This window comes from Coturnix japonica, chromosome Z (assembly GCF_001577835.2).
Source record: "Coturnix japonica isolate 7356 chromosome Z, Coturnix japonica 2.1, whole genome shotgun sequence".
Taxonomy (NCBI): Eukaryota; Metazoa; Chordata; class Aves; order Galliformes; family Phasianidae; genus Coturnix; species Coturnix japonica.
Window position 1 is genome coordinate 66,778,003 of NC_029547.1, and position 17,585 is coordinate 66,795,587.

General features: G+C 44.7%; 1 protein-coding gene across 4 annotated transcripts in view; it reads right to left on the reverse strand.

Moving 5' to 3' along the window:
* Positions 1 to 504: 504 nt before the first annotated feature.
* Positions 505 to 17,585, reverse strand: part of ZCCHC7 (zinc finger CCHC-type containing 7) — an 87,660-nt gene continuing 70,579 nt past the window's right edge. For 3 of the 4 annotated variants that reach the window (XM_015850093.2, XM_015850090.2, XM_015850091.2), the window contains 3 exons: positions 6,196 to 6,294; positions 2,291 to 2,408; positions 1,360 to 1,856 (listed from right to left, as the gene is read on the reverse strand). In XM_015850093.2, coding sequence (XP_015705579.1) covers positions 1,420 to 1,856; positions 2,291 to 2,408; positions 6,196 to 6,294 — 654 coding nt within the window. In that variant the 3' untranslated portion in view covers positions 1,360 to 1,419. Of the gene's footprint in view, positions 1,857 to 2,290; positions 2,409 to 6,195; positions 6,295 to 17,585 lie in introns of all 4 variants that reach the window. The other variant, XM_015850089.2, reaches the window with a different exon arrangement.

The following is a 17,585-nucleotide window of genomic DNA, read 5'->3' on the forward strand; positions in this document are numbered from 1 at the left end:
GACCTGCCTCTATGTATGCTTGATATTGCCCTAATCCACATGCAGAACCTTCTACATGGCCTTGTTGAAATTCAAGGGGTTCTTACAGGCTCACCTCTCAAGCTTGTCCCAGTCCCTCCTGATGGCATCCCTTCCCTCCAGTGTGCTGACCACATCACTCATAATTAATGTTAGTAAACATTAATTCAATGTAAATGCCTGAAGAGTTCATATAGCAGCCTCAAAAGCATGGCAGTATACCTTTTGCAATACTGCTGTCGCTTCTCACACTTGCTAGTCTGCTAAACAACCCACAGAAACGTGCTGGTAGTTGCTTCCTCCTGCTTTGCAAAAGTGGTGGTATAGTGCCGTGCAGGTCCTGAATCAATAAAGCCAGGAAATCTGTCAGTGCTGCGGTTTCAGCACTGAAAAAGGGAAAAGAAAATAGAAAAGAAAATAAGGGAAGCAGATGCTGCGTCCTTAAGTAGTTCTGCCCGCCCAATGAAAGACAATGTAGAACAAACAGTGGTTTTAGATATCCCCATGTGAATTTTTATTTGGATTATTCATTTGGTCAAGTATTTGTTATTACAAAACTTTAAACAACATAAATGTCCAATTTCAGAGTACAAAAATAACTGTCTTACAAATAAATTTAATTACTAAATTTTAGAGCACTGTGCCTGGAATCAAATACACTTTCCATGCTCTACCATTTCTGCGGACACACCTCCCACATCAAGGAGAACAGAGACGTATCTAACATGAGATGTAAACTCTGATATATTTTCTCAGCTGCTTTCTCCTGCTGTTCTAAACAGTCAGCAGAGAGATGGAATGCAGTCAGTCAGAGACTGACCACATATGGCACCTGGAGCTGTGGCACTGATGGTGGTGGCTCTACATTGCAGGGTGAGGTGGGAGACTGTCACTTCCCAAAGCGTAAAGCAACACCTTCAGAGCACCTTCTAGAAGAGACAGGACTGAACTCTGGAGAGTGGCTGATGGGAACGTGCACATCTCCACACATAGACCCCAGCTCCTGCTAATGTGAAAGCTTCCCTTCAGTGTCTGCACTGTGCCAAGATCCTGCTATCAGAGCTACATCTCACCAGAAAAGAAAGAAATCCTACCCAAAGCAGCACGGGCCTTCCCCAGCCCGGCCCTTCACGCTACAACACATAAAGCAAACTTACTCTAGGACTGCTGAAAAAGTGCAGTTATTCCAGACACAAACATCAAACGCTACCTGCCAAGTGAACAGTGCACAACAGACAAAGCATCTCTTTTGGAAGTAGAGAGAGATGCTTCTCGTGTGACTGAAGCCTGGGCATATCCAGCCCAGCTCAGAGACATACTCTAATTCAGTGTGTAAAGAGTCACAAAACAAAAAACAGACAGAGTCAGGACCAGTAACTGCCAGTGCTACCCATCTACCTCCTACCAGCCGGATGACTTCTTAGACTTTTTCCTCCTCTGTTTAATAAGGAATAAATTCTCATTGACATCAGGGCTAGAATCCCTCTGTTTTTTCCTTTTCTTCTTCCTTTTAGCAGCTTCCAGAAGTTGCTGGCTATACTCCTTGCTGCCATGTATCCGCAGAACGGACTTGTGATGTTTTTTGCTACCCCTGGATGTCTTCTTATGATGCCCTCTAGGGAAGTCGTCCTCCATCTCATGGCCCCTCTCAACATCACTTTTGTGTTTCTTTGCTCTCTGTTTGTCTGCCCAGGATGATGACTTCCTCTTGTGATACTCATCTTTGTTACGTTTACTGTGCTCCTCCCACGGCTCTTTCTTGCAGCTGCGCCCTCCATGCATTCCTTCCTGCCGTGGTGTCTCAGGCTGTACTGGCAGAAGGCCGGCTTCCTGCAGTTCTGTAAAACAGAGCAGCTCCCTTCAGCTCCTGCAATGGAAACCTGAAGCCCCGTGCCAGAGCCACTGCAGATTTCCCTGCACACGGTGACTCTGTTTGGTAGATTTTTTTTGTGCTAGTTTTTTACTGTCCATAGACACCAACCTTATTGACTTACAGTTTAAGCTTCCTCCCGCTCCTTTATTACTACTTCAGTGTCAGCAGAATTAAAACATCTGACAATGCTCACCTAGGGGCTTTGACATGATACATTTCCATGGTACACAGAGGAATACGGTCACAAATCTCTTACTGCTCCTGGAGTACCTTTTCAAATTCCTATAGCTTTTCCCAAGACATGGAAACAATTTGACTGCATTTCAGAAAGCAGCAAGCCCAGGAGGAAATATTTCACAGGACTGAAAATAAAAGGGCATCTCCCAAAACGTGCCATACCTGCAATCTTTCTTTTCAATCTGTTTGCTCTCCTCTTGAGGTCATATTCATCATCGTAGTAGTGGATGAATGGAGAAGCAGGGAACATGCTTCCGCGCATGCGCTGCTCCGTGCACTCCTGCAAAACACGTTTTAAATCACTAGATGAGGCTGAGTTATGATTTTATGGGAATCAAAATGAGATGGACTCTGCAGGTGTTCATCACCCTATCTCTACACTATCTATTCCACTTAATATTCCACACTGTTTCATTCCTGCATTTGTGACTTCTGCCACACGAGGCCTCTAAGACTCCCCTTCCCTAACATGTCCTTCTGCACTCCCCTCTCTCCATTTTAGAGGAGCAACACATAAACAATGCATTTCATACGTATTTCATCTCCTCACCTCAGCTTCAGATGGCCTTTTCTTGGATGAAGTCAAATGAAGAGTTGTGTTATTCTCTGCGGTGTCCTCCAAGGGAGCACTGCTGGGTCAGACTGAATTCCACTCAGTACACCCCACAAACACACCTCCTCCCTCACCTCTCCTAGTTCCCCACTCACCTCCTCAGGTTTAAGGTGAGAGGAAAGCTGCGAAATGACACTTGAAATACTTTTGTTTCATGTGAATGGCACCTAACGAAGAGCGTGTGCCCAGCACAGAACTTTCTGCCTACCCTGAACAGAAGAAAAGGTAAGCACTGCCATGGAAGCTACTGAAAGCAATATGGATTGGCTTGATGTAGAACTACCTCAAGACACATTTCTCCTTCTGTGATATCTGTGAAATGCAGTGGCTGGGATGCTACACATCTTTGGCTTGCCCTGCAGCTCTTCATCACTTCTCATTCTGCTCACTTGTTGACATGGAAGCATTAGTGAACCTGAATGCACGTGCCACCAAAATTAGCACTCCTCTTTTCTGCTGAAACAGAACTGCACTGAAAAATCAATCCAGCCATGTCCTACAAGCACTGTGCTGTGCCCTTCCTCCCAGGTAAGCTGCCACTGCTGCCACACACTTTGTACTGTTCAATGCTCTTGGGACAGTGTTTGTCATTGGAGGGGACACACAGAGGATGGAAAGCAGAGCCTGCTACCAGCCTGCAGGAGGAATTTTCTGTGTGACTGGCATATTGCAATGTGAATGCAAGGCACATCCGCGCTTACTGGTCAGCTCCTTATCCCTGCTGCCTTAAAACTTGCTGCAGCCCCACAGAATGAGCGCATCTTTGCCAAGGACTCTGAAACAGAATGGCTTGGAGGTGCGGATTGTCCAAAATGGACTATGAAAACAGACTATGGTCTACTAAAAAAATAGGACTTTTTCCCTTGCTAGCTCCATAGCAGATGCCGAGTTTAAAAATACAATTGCATTAATAAATAACAAAGCAAATACAGTAAATATAACTGCCAGGTGTTAGAAGCATTGGCAGCCATAATTACTTCAATTTCTGCCACCTCCCCCCCCGCAGTGTGTTCCACAGTGACCTTCTCACACAAACTGGTGCATTCAGCTCCAGGATCTACCAACTTCTTTGCTCTTGCATGAGTTGCTGGGAGTGGTCTGCCCAGCCAGGCTTCTAACGAAGAAGCAGAACTTCAGATGTTCCTAAACTAGATTGAATGGCAACATGAAAAGAAGCGGACTGCCGTGGGAAGCACTAACTGTGTTATGTCCACAAAACTAACAGCAACCTTCTCTTCTTGGTAGCCTGCTACTCCTCTGCTTTAAATGCTCAAGAAAAGCAATGCAGGAGAGTTCTTGCGGTGCAGAAATGGGGGAAAAATGTTAATGTTTATCAGTAATGTTTACTGATAACAATATTCTAATAAAACAAACTACCAAAAAAAACCCCAAAGCAAAACAAAAACCCTCGAAAAAAACCCATACTTTTCCCCTTTAATTATAGCCAGGATTTCTGAGCTCTGACAGGGCTGCTCACTGCATGAGTACAGACATTGATTTTGACCTCAGTTTTCTTAGTCAGTGAGAGCTACAAATCTCACACGTATTGCCTGTCCAGCTGGATCTCCATAAATATGCATAGCAGACCACCAGCCCCATTTCTGCAGCCATTTGCAAAGGGAAGGTTTAGTGATTTGAAGGCAAATACCCAGTGATCGTTATATAATGCAATGCACATCTGGGATGCTTTTCTGTGTGCATACCAAAAGATCTGGTGAGAATTTCTGCCCTTCTGCATTATTACTGACTTCTCAATTTTCATTCAGTCACTGCTGAGGCTATTTCTGCTCCTTGCATGCTAGGGAAAATACTGACTTATCTTTAACATTGATAGCTGTAAAATGTTGCTCTTGACTCACTTTATTCCCTGACTCGTGCTATACCATTTCTACCTATTCCATCCAAGTAATGATTATTGTCTCCTCTCAGGAATGTACTAATTATTCTTAAAGCTCATTTGTAAGCACGTATTGCTGCCTTCCTTGAATGCCATTTTTGAGGGAGTTGAGTAAACTGTTCCCCATTCCCTGCCAGCAAACACTCACTTTTTGCTCAAGCATGTCAATCCAGGTTTCATTTCATATCTTCATTTCAGTGTATACTTTACTGGCAGTGGCTTTATTCCCATTTTTGTTTAACAGGATTGGTTTCAGTGCTGCCTTTGTGAAAACTTTTATTTACTGAAGTCTCGCGTACCAGACAGAACGAGATGGTTGTCATGACTAAATTGCCAAAGTCCTGCACTGTCATCACATCTTGGAGCCATGTCTTGAGCAGACCCCCTGCATGCATCAAGTCGGGGATTTGGACTCCCATACCATAGCCAAGGTCGTGCCCGCAGTGCTTGCACTTCCCACAGGTAACACCAGTATGCTGATGCCTCTTACCTAGCTTGGACTGCAAGAGCCATTTATTTCCTGGCTCTTCCAAGACATCCGTGAAGGCAGCAGCGTGTCCATAATACACACAATGGCCTCAACATAGTGCTCAAAGAGAATGCCTTCATTTGTCTCCAAAGACTGCTTGGCATTGAAATTTTTCATCCCTCCTCTTTCAGATCAGCCAGGAGAACATGCTAGCAAACTTGCCCTACCTGTCTCAATTATTATCCACAGAGATTAAATATTTAGTCAAAAACAGAGGCATGCTTTTCAGCAGTGAACACACAGAGCAGGCAGGAAAGAGGAAGGGATTTGCTGACAATTTACTTTCTTAGCAGTAGGAAATAATAAACTTGACCCCCACACATGTAACCCTCGTTTCCTAGAATACTTGTGGCTACTGACTTATAAGAAAAAAAAACCCCTCTACCTTTTGAGCTAGATATCCGCAAGGCCAGAGCTGTGCTTGTCATGGTGGAAGGCTAGAAAAGGTGACAGAAGTCTGAACTAACCCTGGAAGATGCAGCACAGCTCCATTTTTACCACTCATGATCACCACCTCTGTACCTCACAGCATGCCATTAAGCTTAATTCAGCTGCTACAAACTGGGATCCTCAGAAGAGGTAGAAACTGAGAAAGCCTAAAATAGAAATTCCAGTTGCTGGGCTGACTGTTATAAACAACCTTTTGTGATGTTTGATGATATGGCAGGAAGGTTCTACTGTTTCATTCCATAAACCAAGTGAAAAAATGGGAAAAAAACACACCTCTGTTTAATGACTGTCCATTACATATTCTTTCTCCCCACAGACCCACTTAAAAACCAAACAACAAACCCGTCATAGTGACTTCTTTTCCACATCTTTAAAATTAGATGGGTGAAATCACTGCTCAAGGGCCTACACTGATTTCAGCAGTGCTGCAGACTCTCAAATGTTTCGTTAGAGCACCCCTGCGTGCAGCATTATCTTGACTCCCCCAGCCCTTTTCTCCAGCCATGACCTGTGGGAGAGGGATGAATTTCTATTCCAGAGACACACCCAGCACTGAGGCAAAGGCTGCTGAGACTTACATATCCAAAATGTCCTTTCCGGGAGCAGTTGTAGCAGTACACGGCGGCTGCGGAGTGCTCGGACTGGGAGCTGGCTGCTTTGATTGGTCCAGGGATTGTCTGAAAGACAGAAATTGGTGATGACGGGGTCAGACAGTATTACAAATGCTGAATTAAAAATAAATGACTACAAAACTTTATTAAGCTTGAATCTAACCATCCCTACTTGCTGTTGGGATACTGAGTTCAAAAGAACCACGCTACTGATATTTCTGCAACTTTGTAGAGCAGTTTAACCCTGAGCATCACAAATGAGATGGGAAGAGACATGTTCCAAATCCATTCCACCTGGCCATACTGTTTCGGCTCTGCATACAAGCATGTGGGCTGCTGATTTATCTGTCTCCCCTCTTCCACTCCTCCCAGCCTTTGCTGCCCCTCAGGCATGCCCTGCAGACTAAGGAGGGTGATGTGTCCAGCAGGGATTTGTGACAAATGGTGGGAAAGTGGGAAAGGGGAAAAAAAAAATCACCAATGAAGCCATTTCTCATATATTTCTCATCCATGTCTTATAGTGACAGCTCTCCAGTGAACAGTGGTACGTAAGCAACTCACTAAGCTGGATTAGTTTTCCAGGTTGTTCCTTCCAACAGAGCAAAGAAAGAAAAAAGCAAACCTCCGCAGAATTCCTGAGGAAAAATCTATGGGTTCGGTGTTTTGGAAGAATCACCCACATTCTAAACTGGGCAGGGCTCCTAAAGAGCAGAGAGAAGTCCTGTGGTTGAGTCCCTCCTCTGCCTTCTTACTGCACGGCATTTCACCTCCAGAAAATCTGTTTTTAAAGCTGCTGTCAGTGAAGCCCACACAGGGAGGCTGCTAAGGCCCCAGAGTACAGTGGTGAAAATAAAGCCCAGACCAAGACATTGCTGTTCAGCCAGCTAGTCCATAATAGGTGCCACAACTTCACTTGAAAATGACTGGATTGTATTGCTTTGGTCTCTGCAAAGTTACAAAAAACATTCCATATAATATAATATAATATTCCATATTTTATATATATATATATAATATATAATATTCCATTATATATATACATATATAATATATATGGAATATTATATTATATTATATATATAATATTCCAGAGAAGCAACTCCAAAATGCTGCCTGGTAAAATACCCCCATCTGTTGAATAGCGCTCCTCCAGCGTAGTTACCATTTTGGCCACTCTTGGTGCTCTTGTATTGAAACTTCATTGATATTTCTTCTGGGTTCCAAACGCTGTTACTTCCCGGGAAAAAAGAGGAGGAGGATCTCCCACTATTTTAGATGTCACTTTTGGCAATAAATCCCAGGTGTGTGGGTGCCAACAGGCACGGAGCATGCTCCCCCGAGCACTGCAGTGATTTATATGGCCACGTTAGTAAGCCAACTGTGCGTGTGCACTCCTCCAGCGGGTGCCTCATTCTAATCCAAAAGTTAAACACTCTGCAGCAGATAAGAACTCACCTGACTCGTAAATTACCCTTGACGTCCACACACACTTGTGTGCAATTCCATGCACCTGAAGCTGCCAGTCGCTCACTGAGACTAGACACCAAGCACTGTTTGTGCTGTGAGCTGCCCCCATAGCACCAGCAGGCATACAAACAGAGCTGCTCTCCCCCATTTCAGAACAACTGCATACAAGTAATGCCCCCGTGTTTTCCTTTTGTACTGTACAAGAGTGCTTAAGCCTCCCCCATTTACTAGTGACATACACCCACCCCAGTGACCCCAACCCCACACCTCCAGCCCCAGCCAGCCCGTCCTCCTCCCTGCTCCCTTTTGTTCAGATAATGGGAAAGGTCACATCTAAGGACAGAAATTAAGGCTGAATACTTACTGCTCAGATTACAACTTTACATAACTTTACTTCCTTCTGTAGCCAAACAAAAAGGAAACCTATGTTATAATCCCACTGTTTTCTTACTACTTAAGGCTTAGAAAAGCATGTGAAGACTCCAGCCATATGGGCACAAAATAAACTATTCATGAACGTAGCTTCTCTATGTTATATATTTTTTTTTTGTTACAAACATTTAAATAATCTATATTTGTAGGGTGATATCTTGGAGATTACTTCACTATCAATATATAGAAGTAATAACCTGGTAGATAGCATTACCTATGAAAGGTCCATCCCATCTGCTATTCTTGCTGAAAGCTTTTCATGCACCAGTAAACTCAGTAAATATCAGAAGATAAAGCATAAGCCTACCACGCCATGGATTTACTCCTAATGTCTCCTCAAAGTGCAGCCTGATGCAACGATTACAAATGATTTTTCTTCTAATGTCATTTTACATAACCCTTTTTTCTGCATGAGTAGTTAGTGTGGAATGAATGAATGAATGCCATTAAAACAGTTAATCATTATCTGGGACACTGGCCTTCCTCCCTTCTCAACTAGGAATCTCCATGACAAAGGCCAAGAGATCAAAATGCCAGGGCTGCCTCACTGGCCTATTTCTGACAGTAATTTTTTATGCAAATAGACCTGCTGGGCAGCTACCTCTGTGACCTTGAGCTCCCCTTATCTGCTCCAACTCGGATCCAACGAGGGCTCGCCGTTACGAAGCTCATTACTACTCAGGATCTGCAATCTGGCTAATCCAGGAAAACCTTCCCACCTCCGCTCTGTACATTTCTCTGCTCCCCTGCTTCACGCAACGTGTGGGCCTCGCTGGTGCCAGAAATGGGACTTCTGCGCAACTCTGAGAGCCGCCAAGCACACCTCGACGCCACACATGTGAGTGGCTCTGGAAGCAAAGGATGATGATGCTTAACTGGAATCCTTCGCAGTTCAGATTTGTACAAGGACACGCATCCAACTTCACGAATCATCAGACGCAGCCACGGCCCAACCAGCGCACAGCCACCCCCAGGAACTGGTGGGGATGCGCTTGACTCGTGCTGGTCCGTCTCTGTGCCCCACCTGGAGAGGCAACAAAGCTGCTGACACCCAGATACATCTCAGAAGAGCTCCCAGTGCCACCCAGAGGTGACACCACCAGATGACAGCAAGGCTGTGCCTTTTATCAGCTTCTATCAGCTGCTGCTCTGCCTCCACGCGGTTGGAGGCACCCTGGTTTTGTGCTTTGCATCAAAGTTGCTGGGGTAGCTCTGTTGTGAGATGGCGATTCTGCAAACTCCTCGCAGCACTTCCAAACCTCTGGATGCCTCTCACGCACAGCGCTGGTTGGACTGGTTCTACTCTTCCTTATTGCTGTGCTCCAAAGACAAACGATGGTCTGCAGAAAGAAAGGGGCGAGGGGTGGGTGGGCAGTGTGCATCCAGCCCAGCGTCTGCGCCAGGAACCCCCGGTGCTCATAAGGTGCTCAACAAAACGAGCGTGTGAGCGCCGTGCACTCACACCTCTTCCCACTCCGAGAGGTGAACAAGATGTAATACTTGGAGTAAAACTCATTAGCAATCATATGTTCCAATTTCTTGAGCCACTGGAAGACAATTATCAACTGAATCATTACACACTGCAGCTTGCACGCTAGGACTGGACAGGGAAATGATCCAAACAACTCCGGCAAGGGAAAATACGCATTTATTTCCCCTTTACAAATTATCACCATCTATCTGTGTACCGACTGAAGCAGCGGCAGGTCGGGATCATTTCTGTATGTGACAAACTGCCAATATAAGATACCATGTTATATCGTAATTATACAAAAGGTTCTTGTTGTTGTTATTTTCTTTAACCGTGTCGTGCACCCAGTAGATCTGCATTCCATTGGGTAATTCCTTAATTAGGCAGATTTTTGAAACAAGTATTATGTACACAACAGACCGGAACGTCTCCTTTGGAGTCTTCCTAGTCTATCAGGTGATTGCATCATTAAGCCACATGCGCTACGTAGTAAAAATCCTTATGAAAATTCATGACAGAAACACGCCGAGCTCGATGCATACTAATGCACCAGAAACACACGCGTTTCGTGTTCCGACTTCTAAACCCCACAAGCCCAAACAATTACAAATACATCATTTCTCCCCCAAATTCAATTTCTCCACCTTGTCGGCCGCCTGACAAAACTCGCTTTTCCAGCAGCAGTCGAGGCGCTCTCCCAGGCTGCTCCGTCCCAACTGCACCCGAGCATCTCGCTGCCATTTGCCTCTTGCCAACGAGCTTTCCAAACGCGTCGGTAACACCCAGTGAAGCACAGCGGAATATCCAACAAACTGAAATGTCACTAAACTTTTTTTTCCTTTTTTTTTCTTCCCTCCCCCCCCACCCCCCCTTACAGTGAATAATCTACATTAAACGGGCAAGATTTTACTTCTGGTTGCGCAGTCAGAAAATCCAAAGCCCTTTCCAGAAGAAGGAACTTAACACGCTCAGTCCACAGTGCAGGCACTGTAAAGTGGTCATTTTCTACCGAAATACGACGTTTATTTAATGCATTTTAAGTAGATGCAAATGGCATCTACAATCGACCGTGTGAAAACGGCGCGGCCAAAGACAAAAAGCACATCACGCACTCCGAGGAAATTAATGTGATCTTTTGATACTCTTACGAGCAGAGGAAAACAGAGTAGAACATTAATTCAAAAAGTCTTCTACGAAAAACGGATAAAGAAACCTCAAGTTTGTACAGAACATAATATATGCAAGATAGGCAGGATAACAACAACACAATCCCCGAATGCCTGGGAAGCAGCGCAGTGCTTTAAAAGGCATCCCAATTTTCTCCAAAGGTGGTGGCATCTATCCATTCGTCCATGGCTAATTTTACACAGGATGCAAAACGTTATTTAAATGGGATGGTGCATTAAACTCCAACTCCTTCTGACGTAGCTCCTCAACTACAAACCTCCCTTCCTTCCATTTTAATTTTAAAGTAAGTTAGCAAACACTTCCTCCTTAATCCCCGGGGACCATCTCGGCAGTGACACAAACGTGCAAATTTATGACAGCGACACAAATGCTGCTCCGAAGCAACGCGCGACATTAAGTGAAATCGTTTCCTGGAAAGATATTATAGGTATCTATATTTTATTTGCCATCTTAAACATATCTCGGGTCTTTATGACCTTATTTTTAAAATGTATTTCCTTTTTACATTTCCTGGTGCAAATGGACTGCATAAATAAGCAATGTGCTATGAGGCTTCAGACTAGCCGATAAACCCTTTCAATTTTCATGCCAGCTTCTTCTTTTGTAATTCAAATCTGGCTGAAAACTGGCAGCTCTGAAAACTGAAACAAGCACTGCCACAAATACCTTGTAATGCTATCGACCTTGTCTGCCCATGCAGTGAGAAAGGGGGATGCATATGTGTCTGCAGTCATCCAGATAACACAACTCATTTTTTTGGGGGGATAACAGAAGCCAGCCCCGGACCACGCACCAAAAGCAGTCATTACCAGGCAGGCTGGAGAATAAGTCTCTTCAAAATACACGCCGCATTTAAAAAACATATACAGGGCTCAGCCACTGCTTTCATTACCAATTTTAATTTAGCTCCTTCAGTTTGCCAGCCAGATAAACTCTTTAGTGCTGTTTTTTAATCTATTTGCCGCATTTTTATGTTTAAGATTATAGTAATATGGGACGGGAGAAGGAATCACTTTTGGAGGAAATAAAGAAATAGATCCGCTTATCGGCACCCATCAGAAAGTTCATTAATCAGCCGGGCTTTGTGCCCCCTAAATTGAAAGGTTAAATAATCCTCTCAGGAATATTTCTCGGCACCGCCGCCAATTGTCCGGAGAGAAGCTGCCATTCAGGGCGCTGGGGATCGGTGACAGGGTATTTTACCACCGCTTGGACCCCAGACAATGACGGACAAATGGCCTGGCGTACAAAGAAACCTTTTAGCACACGGATGGAGGAAGGACCGCAAGCTTTGAAGTGGGTGGGTTATGCGCGGATGGCCCTGCGACCGTGGCCACGCGTGGGCACAGCGCAGCGCACTCACACGCGCGTGTCTGCACTAAGCTGAGCACAAACATTTGCACAGCATGTGAAATCGGGAGATTAGCAGAACTGAGGCACGGCCGCACTCACTGCTCGGTGCGACGGGGAGCCCGACGGCGCCCTCGCTTTTCATTTTCACTGCCATTCCCGACCACTGACCGCTTCCTCTCCGCAACCTCCACGCGTGCACGGATGGCATCTGGCTGCCCGTAGGATGGAGAGGAGGGGGTACCGCGTTCCGAACAACTTTCTGAGCTGGCTGCTTTGCCCGTCTCCTTGGCAGGGGCTCCTACCGCAGCAGACAGCGCTGCCGGAGGGTGCGATGCTGCGCCGTCGGGTGGGTGCAGGTTTTGTGCTCTGTTTCCTAACAGTCATTTGAGCCTTCCTTAAAATTCCCACCGCCCAGGCCTCGACCTGCACTGCCTTTTACTGACTGCGTTTTTAGGAACATTTTCCAGGCAGGCTTTTCACGTATTCCCTAACACCACCGTACATTTTCAGGCACACCGATTTTCTTCCCCAGCTTTCTAACAAGTGACATCAACCAGAACATGTCCTTGAAGAAATGTCTGATACCTCGCACTGTATCTGCTGACAAACACTTTCCCACATCCTCCTCACACCGTCACTTTGTACATATGATTCTGCTCCATAAGCTTCTCCCTCCTTTCGGTATGGCCTGGGACACCCTGCGTAGTCAGCAGCTTCCAAAAATGGATGACCAAACTTTGCAGCTCACCTCTCACGCCTCACACTGATGCTGCAGTTTGGTGTTCAGAGCAGTTCACTCCAGCCTTGGAGTATCCCAGCGCTATCACTTTCCTTCTCTTTCCCTACTAGCCAGAAAAGCAGAACTACCTTAACCAGGTTCTCATCTGCCACAAAAAAGAAGTCAGGTCAGATATCCCGTGCAAATCCAGTGTGATTGCTTCCAAAGCATAAAATATTTCAGGATTATCATATGGCCCCAAGAAACTCTTCAGTGCGTGTGTATGTCCAAACACAGGCACCTAACACTCATTTTTGTAGGTGCCAAATGAAGTGATGACAAACACACCTCAGGAACAGAATCAAACTGCATGGCCAAGAAACAAAACGAAACGTCCGATGTGCAGGAGGTGTCCTCTGCAGAGCTGGATGATGAGGAGGCACTAACAGGTGAAGAAACACAAGGTTTGGGGGAAAAAAAGACAAGCATCTTTTGGACTGGATGCTGACCCAGAGAAACCCCAAACACGTCTTTATTTTTTTTTTTTTCCTTATTTTTGTGGGGGGGTAGCAAATATATCACACAATCTACTCTGTAAATACTACCTATTCTTGTCACTGTTTCCTTTATCGTACCTCTGGAGAATGAAAACTTGAGCCATGTGCCTGCACACAACACCGCCATGCCAGACCTGGCAGCGCCGCTCTCCTACTGCGTACATGGCAGCCCTATGGCAGACAGCGCAGCAAAAGGTGCCCTTTTGAGCCAGAGCTACAGCAGACCGTAAGGCGAAACAAATCATGAATCTGCAAGTATTGGTTCAACAAAGTGCTGGAGCTAAAAAGAACAGCCAGTGATGGCAGTGCTGCGGTTTGCTTCCACAAAGTGCTGAGACCACCATGCAGGTTGTGAACGGTGCCCATCTGAGAGTTACACTCATGGCTTTTGGATTCTGCTTGCTAAGGCTATGCATATCATATTATCCAGGTAGATCACTGCTCCAAGACTACATTAAGGAGCACAACAGTACCCAGCTATGGGTCACATCCATCCGGGGCAAATGGATTTACACAACACATCATTTACACAGGCCTTTTGTTTGCCTGGATTCCTTATACGATTAAGTTTCCAAAATATGGAAACAAAACCAGGGTAATTCTGTCACTAAGACAATTTTCTTATTCATATGACAGGGCTTAACATGATGTTTTAATACTACTGACATGACAGACCCTCTCAGAATTAAATTGCTTTTAGGGAATTCTAATCCGTAGATTATTAACATGATCAAGCATAACTTGAGAAAGTTACAGTCTGACGCGAGCTCTTAGCTGTTCCTAATATACAGATAATTGACAAGATGAGCTAGCAGTTCTGGCAGTGTACATGGGAACTGCATGCGCTTCTGCCACAGCAGAGCTAAACAGACAGTCACTGCTAGACACCTGTAAGATCTTAAAATGGAAAGTATTTGTATGATAACATGGAACAGCTTGAGTGCTGCTAAAGCACGTAATTTACAAACAGCTACTGAGTGGAGATGTGTCAAGCAAAGTACTGGTCAGCACTGTGATGCACGTGGATATTTATGCTCCAGTGGTACCTTATATTTATTCTGTTTTGCAATGCAAAAAGGTAGCAAAATGCCCTTCATATTAACTACATCAAAGTATTGTTTCAATATATTTTAATACACGTGACAGTTTGTTTCCTATGGAATTCTGAAGCTGATTCTGAGCTCCAACAAAACCGAGAAAAAACACCTTCATGTGGAGGTTAAAGTAATACTTTGCAGTAATAAAGGAACTTCAGTACAAATATTTTCATGCAAAATCCACTGCAGAAAAGGGGCACAGAAACACTGATTTCTTTTTCTCAAATAGAAGCCTATTTCTGAAACGCATTGCAAATCTGATTTTATCATGAAAGCTGCTGTTTTCCTTATTTAGATGGCTAATAATGCTAATACTTGAAATAGCAGGAATTATTGAAGGATTGTGCAAGTTCACCTTCTCAAACTGGAGAAAGTGAGATGAAAACGCTCACCAAATCTGTTAGCTCTGAAGAAAAGATCAAGTCGATCCTTTCACTTAACAAAAGCGTGGCTTCATATTCGACAGGGAAGTGTTTCAGCAGAGGATCTTACCAAGTTTCCTCTTTAAGTAATTATGCAAGAATTCTGGTTTATCACATAAGTAATGCATGCTGGGCTGAGAAAGTGCAAGCTGGTTTACAGATGAAGAGCGGAGTTATTCCTGCCCACAAGTCTGCAGGGCCGGGCAGCAGCTCTCCCAGCCGTGGGCTCCTCTTCCCACCAGGGCTGCTGGCACAGCGTCTGCAGGTTATGTGCTGCACAAAGAACTTCCTGGGTGATCACAAATGTACCAACACGCAGAGCACTTAATTTAATTTTTCAATTTAGCTCAAGCTTTTCATTTCCAAACTTTCATCTTCTTTTCCTTTTCTCACTTGAAGGCAGGGTGAAGACAAACTGGCCTTGCTAAGAGCACAGAGTCCCTTGTATTACTACAAAATGCATGCTGAAGTTGGGGACTCTCTGAAGGATGCCACTTTCCAAGCAGTTTGACGAGGCTATTTGGAGCCCCAACGTTGGAGAAATGGAAATTTCTTGGTTCAGTCTGGCAGGCTTTCCTCTTCCCCCAGATACTGAACTATATCCAGAAACGCATTAAAATACAGTTTCTGGTCGAGATGTAGTCAGTCTTTTGCCCTCAATTTAGAAGCATCTTTTATTTTATTTCCTGGGGAGGCAGATGGGGAAGAGCACGAGAGAGATAAAACGTTAGAGAAAGCATGCCTGCTTAAATGATTAAGGTAAGTGACAGCTGATTACTGTGCTGCAGAGGATTATACAGCCCATCCAAAACAGCCTCTCAGGTCTGTGTAGGAGCATAGAACTCCTGAGAGCCATTTCAGCTTTCAGGTCTGCTGTAGCAGAGCCAGATGCTGAGCTGGGTAACTCCCATGCCCTCTGTGGTATAAAAGCAATCAGTTAAGGACCTGAACTCTGCAAAAGGAAAGTACCAAAACACTTCCCATCCTTCCCATTTAAGAAAGTGGAAGTGCAAAGGTGTGTTTGTGTTTTACACGTAACCGGTTGGAACTCTCTAATTCATATGAACCAATGTCCACATCCCCATTACCATGCCTAAGTTAAAAACCCAACTTCATCCCGAAGAGAGAAACTCCAAGCAGCACTGTTTGTAGACACTGCATGCTTGTAGGAAGGTGATTTTCCTTTATTATGTCAAATACCATTTTAAAGTACAGAATGGGAGAGAACCCTGAGTTAAGGAATTCCCAGCTGTAAGCTGCTGAACAGCATTTGTGGAAACCTGGTTATATCAGAATGAGAAATTCCTTTTTCACGTGTGCCATAGAAAGCTGTCAGAAAGAATACTGTCTTTTGTCAAATTGGTTATGGTTGTTTTTGTTTTGTTTTTGTTTGTTTTTTCAAATTAAAATAAATTTTCTGACAACACTGAGAATACCTGAAACTCAAAGGAGAACAACAATGCTGGGCAAGGTGTAAGTCAGCAGGGACGAACAAAAGCAATATGAACTGAAATCCAAGAGACCTTTCTGACAGCATACCCGACCCTCCCCAGCACACTCACAGTCAGCAGAACAGCTGTGAACTGCAGGCACACAGTTCGGAAGCATCTTTATTACAGAATGCCACTTGCAAAACAGCAGGGCTAAGCTTTGAACAACGCACACACACAACTTAAAAACAAAGTAAGTGCCGGTTGCTGTTAACCATCTTCCCTGTTTTTCTCCTGGTGAAAAAGGACACCACAAATTCTCAGACAATACAAAACCCTGCAGCACCCCGAACATCACGAAGTCACCTCTTGTGCCGAGTGTGGAGACGCCTCTGCCATCCAGGTATTGCTGTTCTCCTCCCAGCAATTTGGGGCTGACTGAACTGCACATTACCCCACCAAACAGCTATTAGGTGTTTGCCACTCCAGAACCTGCAGTGAGCTTCCAAAATTACAAAACAAACAGCAGCAAACAACAGTGTCCAGGGAGCAAACAAAGTTGTGTTTTCACAACAGTTTGCAAGAATCACTTTTAAACGTCCCATGTTAAGCTTGTCAAGTTCTGAAATCCAGTGTATTTAATACAGACATGACAACCTAGCGGCCTGGCAAGCTTGTGTCACACCAAGAGCAGAGCAGAGCAGCTCCATCCCTGTGCACGGCCAACTCAGGCTAAATCTCCTGAAAATGCTCCTAAACCTGTTTTTCTCCGGCATGAAGCCCACAGAGCTCCTCAGCAAAACAAATCTCCCGGGCTTAACTATCTCAGGCCAGAATGACATCTAAAATTTGCTGGAAGCCACACTTTAAGGATACAAACCAACTGTGAGCAGCACCGCTTGTGTTTTTATGTCAGAGGAAACGCGGCAGGCCACGAGGGGTTTTAATAACGGCACACAAAGAAACCCAAGCGCAAAATTTAAACACAAAAGGTGCATTGTCCCTTCACAACTTTTACACACAGGGGCCAAAACAGCCAATTCCTGGTTCACCTTCTTTTATGTAAGCGGATTAAACGTAAGATTAACAAACTGTCAAAAAGCAAGTTAAATGATAGCTCCTGTGAGCCGAAAATTCTGGTGTTTGCACAACTCTGCTGGTGGCCATCTTGGCCCAGCAGCTTCCATCTAAGTGAGAGCTTAGACAGGGGACGGGTATGTTT